This window comes from Equus asinus, chromosome 5, assembly GCF_041296235.1.
Source record: "Equus asinus isolate D_3611 breed Donkey chromosome 5, EquAss-T2T_v2, whole genome shotgun sequence".
NCBI classification, from domain to species: domain Eukaryota; kingdom Metazoa; phylum Chordata; class Mammalia; order Perissodactyla; family Equidae; genus Equus; species Equus asinus.
In genome coordinates, this window is record NC_091794.1 from 98,596,154 (window position 1) to 98,620,178 (window position 24,025).

At 39.1% G+C, this 24,025-nt stretch overlaps 1 protein-coding gene across 50 annotated transcripts in view; it reads left to right on the plus strand.

The window, feature by feature from the left end:
- EIF4G3 (eukaryotic translation initiation factor 4 gamma 3) overlaps positions 1–24,025 on the plus strand; it is a 319,514-nt gene that overhangs the window by 271,270 nt on the left and 24,219 nt on the right. For 40 of the 50 annotated variants that reach the window (XM_070510795.1, XM_070510807.1, XM_070510812.1 and 37 more), the window contains 7 exons: positions 299–431; positions 3,586–3,680; positions 6,445–6,538; positions 7,798–7,915; positions 9,549–9,769; positions 11,925–12,043; positions 16,153–16,325. In XM_070510795.1, the coding sequence (XP_070366896.1) occupies positions 299–431; positions 3,586–3,680; positions 6,445–6,538; positions 7,798–7,915; positions 9,549–9,769; positions 11,925–12,043; positions 16,153–16,325 (953 nt within the window). The remainder of the gene's footprint in view (positions 1–298; positions 432–3,585; positions 3,681–6,444; positions 6,539–7,797; positions 7,916–9,548; positions 9,770–11,924; positions 12,044–16,152; positions 16,326–24,025) is intronic. The other 10 variants (XM_070510815.1, XM_070510816.1, XM_044769906.2 and 7 more) reach the window with 1 other exon arrangement.

Here is a 24,025-nt window from a genome sequence, read left to right on the forward strand (position 1 = left end):
AAATATACAAAATAATTTTTAAAAAATACATTTGGACCAATCTTTCACTCTTTTTAATCCATTGGGTTTTGGAATGCTCAATGTAGAATAGTTCAGGGTTTATTGAGAAGAATTAATTCTTTAGCTCTAATCCCCTAACTGCACATATTGCCATCTGTAAGACAGATGAAAAACTGCCATGGTACCAGATTTTATATGTATTTTTACACTTTTCCAGCAGTGGAAAGTATAAAATAGATTTTCAAAGTTTTGTTATTTTTAGTTATGTGGCTGATAACTTTATTTTCTCATTTTATAGTGTAATTGGGTATCTCGAAGAGCAGATCAAGGGCCTAAAACTATTGAACAGATTCACAAAGAGGCTAAAATAGAAGAACAAGAAGAGCAAAGGAAGGTCCAGCAGCTCATGACCAAGGAGAAGAGGAGGCCAGGTGAGGGTGGAGTCGCCTGGGCGGTAGCGTGCTTGGGAGTTTGAGCGACAGACGTTTAAGAATTCTATGTTTAGATGTGAAGTGAGATGAGAAAAAATAACCCAAAGATTAGAGTGGTGGTTGGTAAGGGAAGCAGTTTCACCCAGAGACTGGTTATTGAGTCAGAGCAGAGAAGGCAGGAAGCAAACATGATTTCTTTGACTACTTCGAAGTCAGTAATCAGCAAGACTTTACTGAGCATCTTCTGTATACTCAGTCAGTATTGGTAAGGGATATAAAAAGGAGTAGAAGATACTCTAGAAAATACTTTTCCTCTAAAAGCTTACAGTTTATCTGGGAAGGCAAAACTAATAGAGGGAACATTTGTTAAGCAAATGGAAATATTATCGATGATGAAGTGTATTCTCTATTAAGGTTGTTAAACTTCAGAGAAGAAGAGAGCGAGAGAGAGCCGGAAGAAATCTTTATTTGAGGAAGGGACACTTGAACTGAATCTTGGTGGATGGTAGATATTTGGAAGGGAAGAAAGAATTTTAGTCATGAAATTAAAATAAACATAAATTGTAAAGAGAAATAAACAAGCCTGATTGGAGCAAACTTTAAGTTCTTTAAGGAGGAATGGAAAAATGTTTAGAAGAGTGGAGCCAGATTAAACTTTGATTTGATTTGGACATTAAGGAGCCATTGGAAATTTTTGAGCAAAGGAGTAATGTCAGGCCAGAGGTATGTAAATGAAATAAGTCTATTGCTGTTCACATGATGAATCAAAGGGTTACACTGAACTCAGGAATGTTACTGTTGCTGAAATCATACATGGAAGGAAGTGAGACTTGGTAGCAATAAAAATAAAAGGGAAGAAACAAGGCAAAAAGCAAAGATGAGATACAAGGCATTTTACACCTTAGAAAATAGAAAGTCCATTGGCTAAGTTTAGGAACATTGGAAGAGGAAACCTTTTTCAGAAGGGAAATGATCATTTTTCTGTTAAGCCTCTTTATTTTGAGGTGACAATAGGGCATCCAAATGAGAATGCTCATTTGTCCCCTGTGCAGTTAAATGATTAGGGTAGTGACTGGGTCCCATAGTATAGTGATTGAGAGCATAGACTTGGGAGCCAAATTGTCTGCGTTTGAACTTCAGCTCTCCTGCATCCTAGCTTTATGACCTTGTACAAGTCAGTCTGTAAAAGGGATCTAATTACAGTACCTAGGATTTATGTGAGGATGAAATGAGGTAATATCTGTAAAGTGTTCAGCATAGCAACTGGCACATAGTAAATACTCAATAACCATTAGCTGTTGTTCATCACAGACACAGTAGAGCTCAGTGAAGTTAGGAGAGATGAATCCTCCAGGGAAGAAAATGTGCTTTTAAGTTTCGTGGGACACCACACTTAACTTCCTCATCCTTGTCCCTAGCCCCAATGCCTTTCAGGTATTGACTTTTATTTACTATTGAACTAGACTGAGAGGGAAAAGATAAGAAAGCCTAATCCGTGGAGGATGTCCACATATGACTAAAGGAATAACTCTTGGAAAAGAACAAGTGGAGAAGAAGAGATGCTAGGATATGTGTCAGAGAAACAGGGAAGAACCAAGTCTTCTCATTATTATGAAAAACATTACTTTTCAGTAATATCAGATAGCACAGAGAAAATCAAAAAGTATGTGAGGATCAGAAAATCTTTTGGATAGACTATTTGGTGGTCTTTTATTCATTCAACAAATGTTTATTGAGTTCCTGTCGCTTAACAGGAGGGAGTCCCTTCCTTCGTGCAGCTTCCATCTTACTGAGAAAAAGACAATAAACAAATACTTAAATATACAACTTTTTCAGCTATGTTTCTTCTATTAAAAAAAAATAAAGCAGAGAGGGAGGGAGTGGGGAGTGCAGGGCTTGGTTGGGGGGACATTACAATTTTAAATAGGAAGATTGGGAGCTATTAAAGTTGGTGTTTGAACAAAGCCCTGAAGCAAGTGAGGGAATGAAGTCCTGCAGCTCTGGGCTAAGAGGATTTTCAGCCAAGGGCATAGTAAGTACAGAAGCCCTGGAGCAGCGCTTTCAAGGAACAGCAAGGAGGCCGGTGTGACTGGACTAGAGGGCCTGGGGAGAGTAGTAGAAGGTCGAGTCTGAGAGACGGGGCCAGATTCTTTAGAGCTTGTAGGCCATTTATAAGGAATCTTTCTTTTTCTCTGAGTGAGATAAAGAGGTAATAAGTGTTTTGAGCAGAGAAGTGATAGGACCTGACTTACGCTTTACTAGAGTCACACTGGCTGCCATGATGAAAACACATAAGGGTGGAAGGAAAGCCATTGAGGAGGATTCTGTCTTTATTTTTTAAATTTTATTTACTTATGTTTTTTGGTGAGGAAGATTGGCCCTGAGCTAACATCTGTGCCAATCTTCCTCTATTTTGTATGTAGGATGCCGCTACAGTATGGCTTCATGAGCAGTGTGTAGGTCCGTGCCCAGGATCCAAGTCCCTGAACCCTGGGCCACCAAAATGGAACGCGTGAGCTTAACCACTGTGCCACGGGGCCGGCCCCAATGAGGAGGTTTTTATGCTAATGGAGGAAATATTTCTGGCTTAAACCAAATTGATGTGGTGGTGGTAGTAGTTAGAAGGGGCTAGCTGCTGAATATGTTGTAAAGGTTGAACTGACAAGCTTTGCTGACAAATTGGGTGTGAAGTGTGAGAAAGAAGGAGTCCAGGTTTTCTGCCTGCGCAGCTGACTGAAAGGTTGGAGAATGAGGTTTTGGGGGAATGATCTGATTATATTGTGTCATTTGATAGCATTAAGTGAAATAAACTTTGGAATAAATAATTTCCATTTGATTTCTCCCAAAGTGTTCTAATCATTAACTCTGTAACACTAGATTTGGCCCTCCTTTGTCTAGGACTAAATCTCTGTTCATTTATATCAGCTGGTTTCTTCTAGGTCAGTAATGTTTCATGCAAGATCCTATATAGAGTACTTCTGCTTGACATTTTCTTCTTGTGGGTATTAAAGACACTGCCAGCAATGTTTTACTAATATCTTTTGTCATTTTCCTTGGTTTTGATTGGAGCTGCTAAGTTGAAAATACTGCTCACTTTCACTATCAAACTGACTTGAGACAGACGAGAGACTGCCTCACTCTCTCCTCCCTGCAGGCGTCCAGAGAGTGGATGAAGGTGGGTGGAACACTGTACAAGGGGCCAAGAATAGTCGGGTACTGGACCCCTCAAAATTCCTGAAGATCACTAAGGTGAGTGTGACATTTGAAATACAACTTACGCCTCAAAATGTGACTCTCGGAATTACTTCTTGCTCATATAAAATAGCCCTATTGCAGATTTTATGGGGTGGTTCTTTTTTAATGTAGATGCTTTTTTACAAGATAGTATTGATCAGTGTATTCTTACCTACTTGTCCTGGCAGTAGTCCTTTTTATTTCTATGAGGATTTACTAAGGAGGAATTAACTAGGTTAATTCTTAAAGTCACGAGATGCTTAATATAAGAGTGAGATTTCGGAAGCCATGGTCAATTGCATGCTGTTCAGTGTATCCTTAGCTCTGAGGAAGAAGCAACCACCTGTTTTAAGTCTAATCATGAAAAGAATTAATGGTTTGCCATAGCCAAGGCCAAAAAGAAATCCAAGAGGGCCTACCAGAAATAATTCTGTGATAAAGATTTAGGGCCGGCCTGGTGGTGCAGCAGTTAGCACAGGTTCTGCTTCTCGGCGGCCCAGGATTCACTGGTTCGGATCCTGGGTGCGGACATGGCACCGCTTGGCACGCCATGCTGTGGCAGGTGTCCCACATAGAAAGTAGAGGAAGATGGGCATGGATGTTAGCTCAGGGTCAGGCTTCCTCAGCAAAAAGAGGAGGATTGGTAGTAGTTAGCTCAAAATCTTCCTCAAAAAAAAAAAGATTTAATATAGTCTACTTTTCCTCTCTCTTGAGAATCTATGGGCAGTAAGAGGAAAGAATTTTCTCCTGGCCGGTGTTTTTAGCAGTAGTAGTTGATGATCACTGTGAGTAGGGGGAAGAATCTTGAAGAAAGTAGAGAAAGTGGAGTTACATTTTGTAAAAGTGGAAACTTGTACAGCCCAGTGGGTTTTGCAAATCATTTGCAAGTCTAATGTGATCCTTACTTGTAATACGCTTTCCATAGTTCGGAAAATTGACAACTTGCCAGTAGGATACTAAGGGCAGTCTAAAGCTAATGTGAAAATCTCAAATGAAAGAAGATAACTGACAAAAAGAATAAGGCTGAGAAAATTAGAAGATGGGTACGTTATTTGCATCTTTATGTGTTTTTACATTTTTAAATTTTTATTTGTTTATTTTGAGGAAGATTAGCCCTGAGCTAACATCCACTACCAATCCTCCTCTTTTTGCTGAGGAAGACTGGCCCTGAGCTAACATCCGTGCCCATCTTCCTCTACTTTATATGTGGGACACCTGCCACAGCATGACGTGCCAAGTGGTGCCATGTCTGCACCCAGGACCCGAACTGGTGAACCCCGGACCGCCAGAGCACAACGCGCACACTTAACCACTACGCCACTGGGCTGGCCCCTGCATCTTTATGGTTTTGTCAAAGCATTGCTCAAGATAGAACATTCCCTTTCTGGATCTTTCTTGATGCTAATTAGCTAGGATCCCCCTCTCTAAGGTTTTGATGCGTTCTTCTAGCTGTTTACATTGCAGGGCAGGACTCCACTGCTGTGTACAACTTGATCCCATCCTCTCCCATTTTCAGTGAAAGGCAGTTGTAACCAAAACCTTGTATTTAAAGAATTCCTCCAGTATCAGCCCCAATATCTTTGAAAATCGTCTCAATACTTAATAATAACATTTTTCTGTGTTTTTAAATACTATTTCTGTGCATGGACACTATAAAGAAGAAGAGTGCTGGTATTAAACCTACAACATTATTTTCTTAATATTTTGAAAAATATGTGTTTGCATATTCAGATAGTTATACTATAGGTACTCTACATAAGTGTACCAGAAAAAGTTTAAAACCGTTACACAAATTCACTGTCGACTAGGATAGATTTGTGTGAAAGTAAGTCATGTAGCAAGGCATCACTGTCAGAATACAGAAATACCTTTGTTACAAAGAACTGCATTGTAGCTTATATGTTGTATGTGTTTTATGATAGTTTCTATTGCATTGTAATTCTACTCATTCGTACTAAACTTCTGCTTTGAGGGTTAAACCTGAGAGAGATCAGGCACCTTAGCTCCCCATCTAATTTTCCATTCTCTCTCTTTGTTTTTTTTTTTTTTTTTTGAGGAAGATTAGCCCTGCACTAACTACTATCAATCTAGCTCTTTTTGCTGAGGAAGACCGGCCCTGAGCTAACATCCATGCCCATCTTCCTCTCCTTTATGTGTGGGACACCTACCACAGCATGGCTTGCCAAGCGGTGCCGTGTCTGTGCCTGGGATCCAAACCGGCAAAGCCCAGGCCACCAAAGCAGAGCCTGTGAACTTAACTGCTGCGCCACCGGGCCGGCCTCTGTTCTCTTTTTCTAATTCCGCTGTATTGAGTACTGCCATTTTCCCTCTTCACCCCCAGCCCCAGCCTATATTAGGCTTTGCTAAAATGTGGGATCTGTGTGTCTTTTGACCTATTTTCTGACAATCATGTGAAGAAAGAGTTAATTTTGTAGTATTTGTGTATTCTTCTTTTTTTTACATCAGGGAGCATTATTGTACAGGAGGAGTCATTACAAACTGCTTACATTTAGCAAACTGGCACGTCCTCTTGAAGGACTGGAATACATTCTCCAGACCAGTAGTTTCGAACTGTGTTTTGTAGAAGCTTGATTCCAAGGAAGTGCTTCAGGGGCCACAGAAATCCCACTTTAATGTGAACAACTCCAATTTATGTTTTTTAAATTGGCATTCCAAGCAAAGTTTTGTTGCTAAAATTGGTTTTACTGCACTGGAAAAGAAAGATAAACTATTCTTTAGAATATTTCCTGTAATTGACTTGTGGTTGCTTATGTTACAGCCCACAATTGATGAGAAAATTCAGCTGGTACCGAAAGCGCAGCTGGGCAGCTGGGGCAAAGGCAGCAGTGGTGGAGCAAAGGCCAGCGAGACTGGTGAGTACGGAGCGCCCCTCTCGGGGGCTGGGACGCGTTCTCTCAGCACTCTCGTGAGACTTCCCGCACATCTCCACAGCCATTTCATAACGATTTGGGGGAAAGGTCTGTAGACTAGTTGTGCCCAAACTTATCTGAGTCCCTTTCTGACTAACAGAAATTGAGGGTTTCCTCCTAAGAAGGATTCTTAAGTATTTTTTAAAAGTTTTTTAGTTCAGTTGGGCTTTTTAAGACTTTACTCTGTTAAGTTCTGTTGTTGTTGTTCACAAATTCAATATAATTAGAGAAATAACTGGGACCCCCAAATTAAAAGGGCTACTCATTTTGCTCAGAAAAAGAATATTAATACCTAGAAGCATTTAATTTCAGGGAGTTGTAAAAGAATAAACAATTAGATTGAAATGCTTTTCAAAAATCTTTATCAAAAGTAATATTTCGAGGTGCCAGCCTGGTGGTATAGCGGTTAAGTTTGCACGTCCCGCTTCAGCAGCCCGGGGTTTGCCAGTTCGGATCCTGGGTGTGGACTATGCACCGCTTGTCAGGCCATGCTGTGGCAGGCATCCCACATATAAAGCAGAGGAAGATGGGCATGGATGTTAGCTCAGGGCCAGTCTTCCTCAGCAAAAAGAGGAGGACTGGCAGCACATGTTTGCTCAGGGCTAATTTTCCTGAAAAAAAAAACCCACAAAGGTCAGATTTTGAGAGATTTGACCTTAGGATTGAAATGTTCAGACCATCACAGACATCTTCAAAGCTGAAGAAGCCCAATGGAATGAATAAAAAGTTTGCTGTTAACCTCCTTCCCATATTTCCCTTCCACTGAATAATTTTGGCCTTTTTTTCTTTAAATTTTAAAAAATTGCATTATTCATTTATACCCACATGCATAATTTTACATAAATGAGATCATAGCATTTCAATTAGCTTTTTTTTAAGTGAAATATTTTGCTTTGTTTTTGCTTGCCTCCCTCCTTCCCCTGTTTATCACTCCCACCCCCATGCCCTACCAAGGATAATTTATGTTTTTGAAGGAGGAAATAGTTGTAATGAACAAAGGTTTCTAAATTCTTTTTTGCATACAAATTTCCTCTAACCCTTTACTTCTAAGAGTATGGTCTGTGGACCCCAGGGGATTGGCATCACCTTGTTAAGCTTGTTAGACATGTCGCGTCTCAGGCCCCGCCCCAAGGAGGCAGATGAATTAGAAGCTATATCTTAGTCATGTGATTTGTATTTTTTTCTCAATCTTCAACACCTAGATGCATTACGGTCAAGTGCTTCCAGTTTAAACAGATTCTCTGCTTTACAACCTCCAGCACCCTCAGGGTCTGCATCATCCACGCCTTTAGAGTTTGATTCCCGACGGACCTTAACCAGGTTAGAAGCTTACTCTCCATGTGAATTCAAGACTAACCGGCTTGTCAGTCAGTCTCTCTATCAATCTGTCTCTCTGTCTTTCTCTTTCTTTTTCTCTGTCTTTCTCTTTCTTTTTCTCTCTCTCTCTCTCTGTCTCCGTCTCTCCTCCCTCTCTCTCTCTCTCTCCTTCTGTCTCTCTCTCTCTCTCTCCCCCCTACACACACACACACACACACACACACAGAAAGATTATGATGATAATGCCTATGGATGGATTCTTTTCATCCCTAAGGTTGATTTACTTTTACTTTTCCTCCTTTAATATTCACATTCTGTAATTTTCAAAATAAGAACGTAATTGGTTCATAGATTTGGGGTGTGGTGAAAGGAAAGGGCAGATTATCTGGCACGTATCTAATAGTTTGCTTCTTAAGAAAACCAGGCCCACGCAGAGAGCCCTGGAGCTTGTATAGGGCTCTCCAAGCTAATGCCTCAGGATGCTCCAGATTCTCCTAGCAGTCTCAAGCACGTGAATTAAAGGGCATGACAGTCCACCCACACACTTTTCTGTCACACTGTTTTTCAAGTTGTATTTGAGGTTTTTATTTTTTAGTACTCTTTGTATTCTACTATCTTCCTGTTTTCGTTTTTGTAGGATTGATACAGCCAAGTGTTCCGTTGGCTGGTTTATGGAGAGTGGATGAGAGCCTGTAATATAGTGACAGAGAACAAAAGTTTTGATATAAGCACTTTCAAAACTGAAGTTTCTTTAAGCTCTCAAACTTTTGGTTTTTATACTATTGCAATCAGTTTGGCAAGGGAGACTTTCTAAACTATGTTACTATTCCCTTGGCTTCTGAAACAAAATGTACTTAACACAAGTCAACTTGTTAATTATGACTTGGATTATCATTGAGCATCTGTTGTGTTATTGAGCTGTTTGTGGCTCTTTACCCTGCCAGACATTTCCCCCAGTGACTCTGCTTTGTGAGTACTTGTGTATGTTGTTTCATAGTGGTTCGGTTGTTATCATGCCTCTGAGTCTTTCCTCTTCTCTCCCTTTTAATTTGCTGCTTCTGATCTGCCATGAGCCAAGGAACTTTTTGCTGGTTAGAGTTATCTAAAAGAAGACTAAGTAGGGAGATATGGGAAGATTCTCTCTTAAAATGAGTGAAGTATGTGACTGGCTATTCAAAAACTATTTCTGCTACTTGATTATCAGATATTTTCCATATATTTGAAATTTCTGAATAACTAAAGTATCATTGTATAATTCTAAGGTAGTGATACCATGCTCTCTTGGTATTCTGTTGACCTTTTACTCATTTAGCTTATACATTCATCACTGTCTTCTTATTCTTATGAGATTTTTAAAAACTAACATAAGGAGTTGCCGTTGGCTTTTTAAAATTATAAGTAGTATCCCTTTGACATTTAAGAAAAACTTAAAGCATATCTTAATATTCCCTTTAAAGCACTGATTTTACTTGTTTACGTAAATAATTACACTTTGAAATATCATTTGTGCCTCACACATCTAAAGTTATCTGTGAAAAATTATTCTTCTTACTTTTAGAAAGTTTTACTGTTGTTTTATAATTTGAATACATGGGGATGGGTGGTCTTTCCTTTGAAAAGTGTTTTGTCTTTTAAGTCGTGGAAGCATGGGCAGGGAGAAGAATGACAAGCCCCTTCCGTCTGCAACAACTCGTCCAAACACTTTCATGAGGGGCAGCAGTAGTAAAGACCTGTTAGACAATCAGTCTCAGGAAGAGCAACGGAGAGAGATGCTAGAGACTGTGAAACAGCTCACAGGAGGCATGGATGTGGAAAGGAGCAGCACTGAGGCTGACCGAAGCAAAACCAGGGAGTCAGGTGAGTGACTTGATATGAACAGGTACAGATGAAGATTTGGGCCTTAAATTTAGAAGGGAAGATACAAAGGAGACTTTGTGTCTGAGTAGATTTCAGAATCTATACATGATAACACACACACCAGTGCCTTAGAAGTTAAAGGTAGGGCCGGCCCTGTGACCAAGTGGTTAAGTTTGCACACTCCCCTTCGGCTGCCCAGGGTTTCTCCAGTTCGGATCCTGGGCAGGGACATGGCACTACTCAGTAGGCCATGTTGAGGCAGCATCCCACATACCACAACCAGAAGGACCCACAACTAAAATAGCAACTCTATACTGGGGGGATTTGGGGAGAAAAAGCAGGGGGAAAAAAGTTAAAGGGTATCTTCATAGTTTTGTAACATATTCTCATTACCCAGATATCCCTTTGTTCAGCAAATTGGTGAATTTTCTTTTTCTCTATTAAATGTGATGATGATGAGGTCCTCTTGCTGTATATTAAGCAATCTGAATTTCTTACAAGTTCCCTGAATAACACCCCACTGTGCATTAGAGTGCCTGTGCATTGTAGAACCCCTCAAATGCGTGAAAATTCTGACATTTTTAGCATGTATATGCTTAGAGGACCAACTCAGATAATGGTCTTAAAATTACCACATGTATTTAACCTACCTCTGTTTCAGTTTTCTCATCTGTTATATTGGGATAATATACTTACCCTGTAGGGTTATTATGAAGACTAAATGAGATGTTAATACGTGTAAATATTTAGAACATTACCCAATAAATACAAAGTTTTCAAAAGGAATTAGATGTCATGATGATGATCATGACAGCAATGAAAAATATTGAAAGATAATTTTCAGCATTTTAAAAATATTGATCCTGAAGTAGTATTTGTTGTTTATAACATTTTTATAGCTTTCAGATTTGTTTCACTGTTTAAATTGTGTCTCCTACCTATGGTCTCTAAATGGATTTCAGAGGCAAATTGAAATGTCTTCTCCCAACAAACAGGTCTCAGATTTTTAGCTTTAGGGACATATGGCTCTCTTATCTGTGCTAGATACTTTGGGAACATAACAGGATAGGACAAGAAAGTACCTTGTGTTTAGTGACTAATGTAGCACAGCTGCCCTATGCATGTTTTCTGTGTGGGTCGTTTGTTCATTCACCACATGTACGCAGAGCGTGTAGTGACCTCTGGGCCCTTGATCCCTGCTGTCGGCCTTCAGCCTGCTGGGTCAGGAAGACCTTTGTCAAATAATTCCACTAAAGAGTATATATATATATATATAAAGTGCAGACTGAGGAAGATGATATGAAGGAAGGGAACATAGTTCTGAGAGAGTGCTTAACAAACAAACTATATGGAATTGACACAGAGGGATGTCAGGGAGGTTTCCTCAGGTCTAAAGGACCAGTAGGAGTTAAAACAGGTTTGCGAGGAGGGACGGGTATGGAGCAGAGAAAAAGAGCATTCCAGACAGGAGGAGCACCATGAGCAAAGTAGTAATAGATGGAACCATGGCATGTTTGAGCAACTGCCAAAGACCACTGTGGGTAGAGCTCTGCACGATTGTGCAGGCCTCATGTGATCTTGATCATCGAAGCCATGGAGAGGAATCCAAAAACAGAAAGGAACGAGAAAACTCTAATTATAAAAGTTTGTCGGGACTGGCCCCATGGTGGAGTCGTTAAGTTTGCCTACTCTGCTTCGGTGACCCAAGGTTTCGCCAGTTTGGATCCTGGGCACAGACATGGCACCACTCATTAGGCCATGCTGAGGTGGCGTCCCACATAGCACAACCAGAGGCACTCACAACTAAAATCTACAACTAAGTACTGGGGGGCTTTGGGGAGAAGAAGAAGAAGAAGAAGAAAAAGAAAAAGAAGATTGCCAACAAATGTTAGCTCAGGTACCATCTTCAAAAAAAAAGTTTATACTAGCCCTATATCCTTTTAATTGTTATGGATTATGAGTTACTTAGTGCCTATCTATTCTAAAATAAATGTTTCTGTATTCTGCTTTTAGGTATCTTTGTCAAATTTGTATTTATTTTAATACCTTTACTGAAAAAACAGTGTAACAACATGTAAATATTGTCAACCATAAATCCACCATTTTAATGATAATTTTTGCTATTTTTACTTTCTCACTTTTTTAACCTCACTAGTAGCAAAATCAGAAATTCCAGCAACATCAGCCTCTGACAAGCCTACATTGTCAGAAGAGGAGATGGAGAGGAAGTCCAAATCTATCATTGATGAATTTCTACACATTAATGATTTTAAGGTAAATGAAATTTTTAGAAACAGCAGCACCCGGAAAGCTCTGTCGCAGAGAGACATAGTATCCTGGTTCTGGTCTAAAGCAGTCGTCGTGGTCGACTGATAGGACTTGGAGTGAGTAATCCAAGTCCCACACACTTCGGTTTGCACAACTCTTATGCATTTCTGCCAAGTACTCTTTGGTATTGATGCTATGGTGCACAAGATCAAGTGGCAGGAAGACAGAATGGGTACCAATCAGTCCTCACTATGGGATAGTCAAATTGACTGATATTAATGAAGAAAACAACACATTATCATCATGAGGCCTTCCTGCTCCCTATATATTACCTGTCATAATCTTTACAGTCATTTTATTGTCATTTTCATATAACCTTAAAGTATGACTGGCATTACTTTTTCTTTATTTCATAAGTGAAGAACTGAGGCACAAAGGAATAAACAACATGCCAGGGTCAGACGGCCTGAGTGAAACATTTCAAGATGTGGCTTTGAATTTGCTTTAACCCTAACCCCCTTCTTGAGCTTCGTTTTAAGATGGTAGTGAATAAGATAGACATACTGCCTGGCTTCATGAGCCCTATAATCTAGTGGCAGAGATAGTCCATAAACAGATAATTCCACGAATAGTTATTTAAATTGTAGTTGTAATAAATGCTAGTAGACCTCTGGGGTCTTAGAAGGATCATGTAATAAGATCTAGTTTAGGAATCTGGAGTCAGCAAGGCTTATATTTTAAAGTATTTGTCAGATATATTAACTACTTTTTGCTATGGCATTATGTTATTAAAAATTCTTTCACGCTTACTTGTTCTCTTGACAATCTAGTCATTATTTGCTTTCTATACATAAAAGTCACCTTGGTTAACTATAGCCAGCCCACCCTTCTAAAACCCTCAAGCCTCTGAAATTGTCCAAAATTCAGAAGAAGTTTTGATTATGAGCGAGTTGGAGAGGAGTACTTTGCAGAAGCCCTTGGAAATGCAACAAAAATAAAAGAACATTAACTGGAAAGAGCCAAAGAATATGCTTCATATATTATGATTTATTAGATTCCTGGAAAATAAGGAGTATTCTTGTAAACTGGCAGCACAGCTTTTTTTCTTTCGTGGAAGTAGGGAAATGTGAAAGACAAGAAAATGGAAAAGCTAAGAAAGATGAAAAACGAGACAATAAGGAAGCAAGCAGTGGAGATTGGCTTTAGAAATAATTTGAAGGATGTACAAAGTCAGTAAGCAACAAATACTTTGAAAGGGGAAAAGTATGACCCTGTGATGAATTGGAAGTGGGAGAAAAAGAGCTTAGTAACATTTAAGTACAACAAGAGGACTCTTTGAAGAGTCATTAGTGCTAGTCCAGACCTGCGGTATGGAAGACAGAGTCGGTTATGACTCAGGAATTTCATTGTGCAGTGTACAAGGAAGCTTGCTGCAAAGTGGCGATAAGAACCAGGTAATAATGTCAGACATATTGAGGGCTTACTGTGTGCTAGGTGCTATTCTGTGTGTTTTATATATATTAGTTCACTTAATCCTCATAACACCTTCCTGACATTAATATTATTATAATAGCCATTTTTACAGATAAGGAAACTAAGATGCAAAGATGTAAGGTAACTTGCTGTAGGTCATGCTGCCGCTAAGTGGCAGACTCAGGGTTCAAATCCAGGCTTCTAGCTTTAGAGCATAAGCTATTTTATTGCCTTTAGGGTATTAGTGTGTCATGCTAAAGGATTACCTAAGGAAGAGTGTTTTTCTGACATCTTAATAGGTGCTATTTTTCTTAACAATAATGCAGATTAATATTTTTGAACCTTAGCTTTATGTTTGGCAATGTGCCAAGTGCTTTTATATACGTTTTTAATGCAATCCTCACAATAACCCTATGATAGGAAGTCAAGGCTGAGAAATTAGGTTCCACTTGTAAACTCATGCTGTAGTAAGTAAATGGCAGAACCGGGATCCAAACCTACGTTTGTCTAAATCCATAGCCTGTGTGTTTAGCCTCTGTGATATATATTTATTGAGTACCAAAAACGTGCCAGCCACATTTTAGGGAATACTGCCTGGATATACTGTCATATATGTAGTAAACACAATAGTCTGCCTTTATGAGTCTTTTATGGACCTTACATTCTAGTGGGAAAGCTCCCCGAAAGACAGGTAATAAATAAACAAACAACAACTGCAAAAAGAAAAATAATGTTTCAGTGCATAGAAATTAAATTAGGTGATATGATAGCCAGTGATTGGGCAGTCACAGAGACTATAGGAGGTGTCATTTCAGCTGAGAGTACAAAGACAAGAAGAATAAAAAACCATGAGAAAATCAGGGAGAAGGGCAAGACTATGAACTGCTGTGACATTAGAAGTACCAGGATAGAGTTAATTGGCATTATATGCAGATTCAGTGAATAAATTCCCATTAGAAAACACTTAGTCACTTCAGGTTAAATACTCAGGGTTGAATACTTGCATTCATTTCCACTCCCTCCTGAAAAGGTGTTATGATGATAATGCTGGGCTTAAAAGCAGGTAATAATCCACAAGGATAGAGAGCATACATACAAGACAGCAGCAACAGTCCGAAAGTTAGAAATTAGAAAGATGAGTGGTAATTTATTTAGCAGACAGTGAATGCCTGTAAGGTGCAGATGTAGCTAGAAACAGAAGGATTGATTGGTTAAAAGTGTATATGTGAAACAGTTTTATATAACAACTGTCCCGAATGTTTCAAAAATGCCAATGTCATAAAAAGACAGAGAGAGAAAGGATGATCTAGATTAGCGTCTAAAGAGATATCATGACATGTAGTGTCGCGTTTTCAGCTGGATCCTAGAACAAGAACAGCAAAAAGCTGTATTGGACATTTGGGAACAATTGTGGGGATTCAAATATGTACTATGTATCAGATAATATGTTCATTGATGTTCTTATATGAGAGTTAAATTTCTTAGATGTACAGAAAGAAAACGAACAATTGATGATTCTAAATTGAAGTGAAGGCGTATACGTTGTATTACTCTTTAATTTCTCTGTAGTTGGAAATTTTTTCAGATAAAAAGTTGACATGGGCAAGGTATTAAGTGGAGTAGCAGAGGGGAAATAAAGCCATGTTGAGACATCTGGATGTGTGTGCCTTACTCCCTTCTTCATTCAGGAGCTTGCCCTTCTCACGTGCATCTTCCCCCCTCAGAACAGCTACTCTCTTCAGAGGTTGAACCAAAGGATTTTGTACTTAGAAAAAGTTGAGATAGCTGAGGGTAGGGAGGCACACTGCTGTGTTGGTGACTCAGCGACCCAGGCTGCCAGGCTTTTACCCTCCAGACCAAAGATGCGGACCTAGCCAGATCATCCCATGGTAAGGACCAGTTCACAAGCCCCACACTTCAAGAACTTCCTAAAAGGTTTTTAGTATAGTCACACACCGCCTAATGACGTTTCTGTCAATGATAGACCACATATGCGATAGTGGTCCCATAAGATTAGTAGCATTTATCCTAGGTGTGTAATAGGCTATACCATCTAGGTTTGCATAAGTACACTCTTATGATGTTCGCACAATGACGAAATCTCCTAAGGATGCATTTCTCAGAACATACCTCCATCGTTACGTGACGCATGCCTTTCTTTAAGCTAACCGTATTAACTTTCCTATGAAGGAAGACCTTATCTATTGAAGATTTTGCAAATATTAACATACCCAAACAGAATTACCTCATTTGCCACATTAAGGCCTTTGAATCATGGCATTGAATTTCTGTTTCATAATATACCCTTTTCAGTTCTTTAAATGCTCATAAGATAGTTAAACATTATGTAGAAAAATATATTTTTTTACTCTGGTCCTTTGAGTGATCTTTAATGTAATTGTTAACCTAAACACATTAGCCTTATAAAAATATACATTTCTTTTGTTTTTAAATATGACTAATATTGCCCATGTCGGCCTGCATTTTACTGAGCTATATTAATGCTTAAAAAAATAAGAAAACTGTCTTGTTCATAGGGCTTTCTACTGAGTTTTTCATAAGTAAGAGATTTTAAACTTATTTTAACACTATGGTAATGCTATTCATATTTTGGAGTAAGCTTTTATTTGCTATTTGAACAGGAAGCCATGCAGTGTGTGGAAGAGCTGAATGCCCAGGGCCTGCTACATGTGTTTGTGAGAATGGGAGTGGAGTCCACCCTGGAAAGGAGCCAGATCACCAGGGATCACATGGGCCAATTACTGTATCAGCTGGTGCAGTCAGAAAAACTCAGCAAACAGGACTTTTTCAAAGGGTCGGTATCCTCCTCAAGAGTGGTATTCAGTTACTAGGCTCTTCAGTAGTAAAGTTTAAAAGTACCTATCCTTTTAAGTATTTAGCTTTTTTCATAGACTAGGATTGGGTCCACTATAATATGTTGATGTGTCATATATTGATAATGTGTTGGTTGATACGATGGTGTTTTGCAGACTGTGCTAGGGCATGCAGATTATCTTCTGGTGTTCTGCCTCTTACTGTTAGACCTGTGTTACCATGTAAGTAGGGTAGCAGACACCCCTTAACTGCACGGATACTCTGAGGCCCTCACAAGCCTATTTACATGCAAGCACCTGCATATTCTTTAAGGAAAAAGCTTTTCTTTATAAAAAAAATTCCGGAAAATTGACTTAAACTTAAAAGCCTTATCCTTTCAATAAACCATAGTTATTTTGGCCGGGAAATGCTTGTCTGTCCACTTTAGCCCCATAGAAGGATATGTAACTCCAAGTTCTTAATGATTTAGCCTGTTTCAAGTTGGTTTCATTGTGATTCCTGTTGATGCCTGGTTTGATGAAATCTGGCTGTCACTGATGTTGTGTTCTCATACAATAAGGTTCTGATATCTTTGTGATACACCATCATCACAAGTGCATGGATCAGGTTCGTTGTGTTTTAGCCACAGAACCTTACCCAGGCTTAGGTTCTAAAACCCATGTTTAAGGTGAAGATTGTGTAGAGTAGAAAATTTGTCTTTGGGGCCATGTTGTGCAAATGTAAGCATAGAATCATACCCAGCACTGACAGGTGCCCACTCTAAGGGAACAGGAACTCCTGAGGGCCAAACATCAGATTCCCATCTCCCATCTTATACTCACTCGAAGTATATGCTCATTGAGTGGAATGGCAGTAATAATTCTGCACTTAAGTTATTTTTCCCCTTATAAGTCTTTTTTGCCAAGCCCATATTGTATCTTGTAAATTAAATGTGCATGTGATGAAATGTACTGTATATCTTTCAGATATGGTCAACCTCTTAGAATCGTGTAACCATTAAATGCCAAGATTGAATGTACTTAGGAATAATTACTGATTTGATTTTGTGAGGAATGATGACATTGTCTTCAAGGTCTTGGAATGTGTATACTTGCCCCTAGGATCCTTAAATAGTTGTCTTTCAGCAGTAAATTAGTTTTCTCTCAATTCAGTGACTAACTAGACTAAGGCCGTCTGAACCCAGTTAACTTCATAAGAAACTGGCAAAAGTTGCTGTGATTGTCGGCCTTTAAGGCCAAGGTGGTTTCCCAGTTTTAGAAGAGAAATCTGTGGTTCACTTCAGTAACCAGCCAGTGAGAGCAAATGAGGGTATCTACACTCTCACAAATTGAGCTCTGCCCCTAGCCAACTGGAAACTACAATTTCAAGCCCTTAGAAACTACAGTTGCAGTAACTATTATAGTAATATATAAATATTTGCTTTTCACCCAGATATTATGATACATTCACGAGAAAATTTTGAAAATGAGAATGCTAGATTACTATTTACCATTATCTGTCTTTCTTCAAACTATACGCAGAAGTTGATTAGATCTCTGTCCTTACGTAACGTTGTGGGGGAGCATCTAAGGTCATCTTCCTTGGATAATGCCAACTTCTGCCTAGCTTCCTAAGCCGGCGTGACTCTGGGAAGCATAGAAAGTAGAAGGCCTCCGAATTTACTGGGCGCTGACCACTTAACTGTTCATCTGCCGTTTCTCCTACAGTTCCTTTCAAGGCATGCACCGCTACTAAATAGTAAGGTAGACTAGACAGAAGTTTCAAATAAGCTTTTTGTGTCAGACTGTTTATAAATAAAGCTTAGATCTTTTGGAATTTTCCTTACAAAATGCTATATAACTCTGAACATAATAGGTGCCACATATAAAACATCTCCACAAAGGCAACACCAAGCCATCCTCTTGGAATTTTCAGGACTTGCATCTAAATACTTTATGACATAAAGTAGATGGGTAGGTAGGTAGATGCATTATTGTGTTGGTAGATGCATTTCAAACTGTGTTGATACAGTCATTTTATCTCATGGCTTCAGAAGACTTCATGTTTAAAACTGTCTACTAAAGGAAGTTGAGTGCAGTTCACTGTTAGCCACGCGATTGGAATCACTTTCACAGTGTAGTAAACAAATGCAATCCAGGATGGTAAACATTGGAGTTGACGGTAGACACAAAATATGTGCCCTTCACGAAGCTTGATATGGTAATATTTCACTCTGCGAGATGTTTGTTGGAAAGGAAGTTCTTATCTCCTCCTTGACTATTTTTTTTGCCGCTTAGGGAATTTCTACCTTGATAAAAAGATGCTATTCAGGGCTTACACAGACATGCATACTAAGTTTCAAATGCAGAATTGCAGAGGTGCTAGGTAACAGTGAAGACCATATGTGCTCACATAGGTAAGATGTACTCTAAATAGATTTTCTTGTAGGAATGCTTTGAAGATAACACTGGAGTATAAGAAGGCTTTTCACCTTCTTTTTACCTGTAGTTAGAGTCTTATGATCAGTCATAATAATACTTAACCAATCTGATTTTGAGATATCTTCACTATCTCTTCCATGTTTCTCCAAAGCAGGGTTTACATTTTTATTAAGTTATCATAATGCAAATTGTGGAAGATGCTGCTAACAATACCGTTTCCAATTATGTTATATTGTCTTGCCCTTTTAGTAGATTTCTGATCAGAACTTTACTGAATTTTTAAAAATTTTACATGCCACAACTAGAAGGACCTGTAACTAAGATATACAACTATGTACCGGGGGGATTTGGGGAATATACAGCAGGGGGAAAAAAACAAAAGGAAAAATTTTTCTAACTTTTAACCATGTACTCCTTTCCTTAAATTTTAGACAGGAAGCTAGCAGAGAAAATAAAGTAGAGCCTCTGTAGTTGAAATAGGAGGAGGAATGCCTGAAGTCCTGCCTGTGGGCCCCATCAAAGTGCAGTCCAGTGGCGTGATGGTCACTTCTGACCAAGAAGCAAGGATATATTGCAGCCCTGATTCATTCATTCAGCCAGCAAAAAATGTGTATTATGCAAAGCATTGTTATAGGCTCTGTAGTAGTCCAAAGACGTAAAGATAATTACCTAGGAACACACCCAGGATTTTTCTTTCAAAATCATACAAAAGGGTTGGAGCAAAATGGTGGGGTGAGCTGACCCAGGATTCTCTCCCCTCCAAACTGCAACAAAGGATTGGAAAAACTGAATTTCAGAGACTAAATATAATGCCAACACATTAGAGACCTCCAATACCAATAAGGCGGAGATCATAAACCCTACTTACGGCCTCAGAGGCGCTGGAACGGTAGGAGAGAACATCGCTCCCTCCCCTAGAGTCTGTGATCCCTGCAGCACGGGTCAGGAAGCAGTGGGGGAGGGGCCGTGCGACCGGGGATCATCCAGGACTCCTGCCGCTGATTCAGTGGAGACCTGCTGTCGGGGGGGAAAGCTTCTGTCTGCGGGGACCCTATAAATCAAGGGCCTTGGGAGACTAGAGAACAGAACTGATCTGAATCCAGACCGGCGTGGGAGAATAGTGCCCCTCCCTCCCAGCAAAGCCAGTGGGCGCAGCCATCTTGCCCCAAGGCGGGGAGCTCATAACACGCGGCTCTTGACCCCCATCTAGTGGCGACTGGCTGTAACTGCAACCGAATTCTACCACCGTACGAAAAAAACCGCTCCTCTACCATCAAGCAATTTATAGAAGCCCCAGACCAGAAGGAAAACAATAAAAACATAGAATTAAGTCCTGAGGACTTGGAATTAGGTAAACTAAGTGATAATGAGTTCAGAGCAGCTATAATCAAAAAACTCAATGAGGTAGAGAGGAAGATAGAGAAACAGGCTGAGTTCTGGAGTTATTTCACAAAAGAGATTGAAATCATAAAGAAGAATCAAACAGAATTACTAGAAATGAAAAACACAATGGGCCAGATAAAACAGAATACGGATTCCCTGAATGCCCGTGTAGACAATATAGAGGAGCAAATTAGCATAATCGAAGATAGGCTGAATAGCACCAGACAGAGGAAGAAAGAGAACTAAGAATTAAAAAAAATGAGGAAAATCTCTGAGAGACAGTGGATTCAATGAGGAGTAAGAACATAAGGATCATAGGAATTCCCAAGAATATGGAAAAGGAAAATGGAGTAGAAAGTGTGCTTAACGAAATTATTGAAGAAAACTTCCCAAATCTAGGGATTGACGGAGAAATGTGTGTAGAGGAAGGTTTCGGATCTCCTAGATTTGTCAGTGTAAAAAGACCTACTGCAAGGCACATAGAAGTAAAATTGGCAAAAAGGAAAGATAAGGAAAGAATACTCAGGGAAGTAAGAAAAAAAAAGAGAATAACCTATAAAGGAGCCCCTATCAGACTGTCAGCGGATTTCTCTACAGAAACCTTACAAGCTAGGGGAGAATGGAGTGTCATATTCAAAGCTTTAAAAGATAAAAATCTTCAGCCAAGAATACTCTATCCAGCAAGAATTTCCTTCAGATATGAGGGAGAAATTAAATCTTTTCCAGACAAACAAAAGTTAAGGGAATTTGTAACTAAAACCCCTCCATTACAAGAAATCCTCAAGAAGGCTCTCATACCTGAAAAAAGAAAAAAGGGAGAAAGGGGACACAATCCACAGACTAGGGAGACCGATGGATAGAACCAGAACAGGATAGCAAATATTCAACTATAGCATTAGGGTAAAAATAAGGAAACTACCAAAACAAGGACGAGCTTAGCACTCTAACTACAAATTCATCACACGAGTTGGAATAAGAAATGAAAATAATTATTTAGGAGGGGAAGAGCAAAGGGTCTAAATCAGTATTGGTCGAGTAAGTAAGAGACCACCAGAGAACAGACTATATTATAAACGAGATTCTAAATACAAACTTCAAGGTAGACACTAAAATAAAGTACAGAACAGAGTCACAAATCATAGATAAGGAAAAATCTAAGAAACCCAGCAAGAGAAATTGCAGTATTAAATGGGTAGTCTAAAGTACACAGGAAAAGAAACGCAGGAAAACAAGATAATGAGCAACAGATTGACAGCATTAAGTCCACATGCATCAATAATCACTCTCGATGTGAACAGATTGAACTCTCCAATAAAAAGACACAGAGTGGCAAAATGGATTAAAGAACATGATCCAACAATTTGTTGCCTCCAGGAAACACACCTCAGCCCCAAGGACAAACACAGACTCAGGGTGAAGGGGTGGAGGGCAATACTTCAAGCTAATAGCAAGGGAAAAAAGGCAAGTGTTGCATTTCTTATATCAGACCAAGTGGATTTCAAAATAAGACAGGTAAAGAGAGACACAGAGGGGCAATATATAATGATCAAAGGGACACTTCATCAAGAAGAAATAACGCTTATAAATATCTATGCACCCAACACAGGAGCACCAAGATTCATAAAGCAACTATTAACAGACCCAAAGGAAGATGTTAAAAACAACACAATAATAGTAGGGCACCTCAACTCCCCAGTCACATCAATGGACAGATCATCCAGACAGAAAATCAACAGGGAAATAGTGGAGCTGAATGAAAAACTAAAACAATTGGACTTAATAGACATATATAGATCACTTCACCCTAAAAGAGCTGAATACACATTCTTCTCAAGTGCACATGGAACATTCTCAAGGAGAGACCATATGTTGGGAAACAAGGCAAGCCTCTACAAATTTAAAAAAATTGAAATAATAACAAGCATCTTCTCAGATCATAGTGCTATAAGGCTAGAAATTAATTACAAGAAAAAAAACTGAGAAAGGCACAAAGATGTGGAGACTAAACATCACACTACTGAACAAGCAATGGATCATTGAAGAAATTAAAGAAGAAATCAAAAAATACCTGGAAACAAATAAAATGATAGCATGCCATACCAACTCATATGGGATACAGCAAAAGCTGTATTAAGAGGAAAATGCATCGCAGTACAGGCACATCTTAACAAACAAGAAAAATCCCAAATAAGCAACCTTCAAGTACACCTAACTGAACTAGAGAAAAAAGAATAAATAAAGCCCAAAGTCAGCAGAAGGAGAGAAATAATAAAAGTCAGAGCAGAAATAAATTCTATTGAAATGAAAAAGGCAGTAGAAAGGATCAGTGAAACAAAGAGCTGGTTCTTTGAGAAGATAAATAAAATTGACAAACCTCTAGCCAGACTTACAAAGAAAAAAGGGAGAAAGCTCAAATAAACAAAATCAGAAATGAACGAGGAGAAATAACAACACACTCTGCAGAAATACAAGGAATTATAAGAGAATACTACAAAACACTATATGCCAACAGAATGGATAGCCTAGAGGAAATGGATAAATTCTTGGACTCCTACAATCTCCCAAAGTTCACTCAAGAAGAGGCAGACAATTTGAACACACCAATCACAAGGAAAGAGATTGAAACAGCAATCAAACACATACCAAAGAATAAAACCCCAGGACCACATGGCTTTCCTGGGAAATTCTACCAAACTTTCAGAGAGGATTTAATACCTATCCTTTTCAAGCTATTCCAAAAAATTAGGAAAGATGGAACACTTCCTAACACATTCTATGAGGCCAACATCACACTAGTACCAAAACCAGACAAATACACCACGAAAAAAGAGAACTACAGGCCAATATCACTGATGAACATAGATGCAAAAATTCTAAACAAAATTTTGGCAACCAGGATTCAGCAATTCATCAAAAGGATCATACATCATGATCAGGTGGGATTCATACTAGGGACACAGGGATGGTTCAACATCCGCAAATCAATCAGTGTGATACACCACATCAACAAACTGAGGAATAAAAACCACATGATCATCTCAATAGATGCAGAGAAGGCATTTGACAAGATCCAACAACCATTTATGATAAAAACTCTGAACAAAATGGGCATAGAAGGAAACTACCTCAACATAATAAAGGCCATATATGAGAAACCCATAGCCAACATCATACTGAATGGGCAAAAACTGAACCCCATCCCCCTGAAAACAGGAACGAGACAAGGATGCCCTCTATCACCACTCTTATTTAACATAGTACTGGAGGTCCTGGACAGAGCGATCAGGCAAGAACAAGGAATAAAAGGAATCCAAATAGGGAGGGAAGAAGTGAAACTCTCGCTGTTTGCAGACGACATGATCTTATATATAGAAAAACCCAAAGAATCCATTAGAAAACTCTTAGAAGTAATCAACAACTACAGCAAAGTTGCAGGGTATAAAATCAATTTGCGTAAATCAGTAGCATTTCTCTACTCCAATAATGAACTAACAGAAAAAGAACTCAAGAACACAATACCATTCACAATCGCAACAAAAAGAATAAAATACCTTGGGGTAAATTTAACTAAGGAAATGAAGGACCTATACAATGAAAATTACAAGGCCTTTCTGAGAGAATTGGATGACGACATAAGGAGATGCAAGGACATTCCATGTACATGGATTGGAAGAATAAACATAGTTAAAACGTCCGTTCTACCTAAAGCAGTCTACAGATTCAACGCCATCCCAATCAGAATCCCAAAGACATTCTTTACAGAATTAGAACAAAGAATCCTCAAATTCATATGGGGCAACAAAAGACCCCGAATTTCTAAAGCAATCCTGAGAAAAAAGAACAAAACGGGAGGCATCACAATCCCTGACTTCAAAAC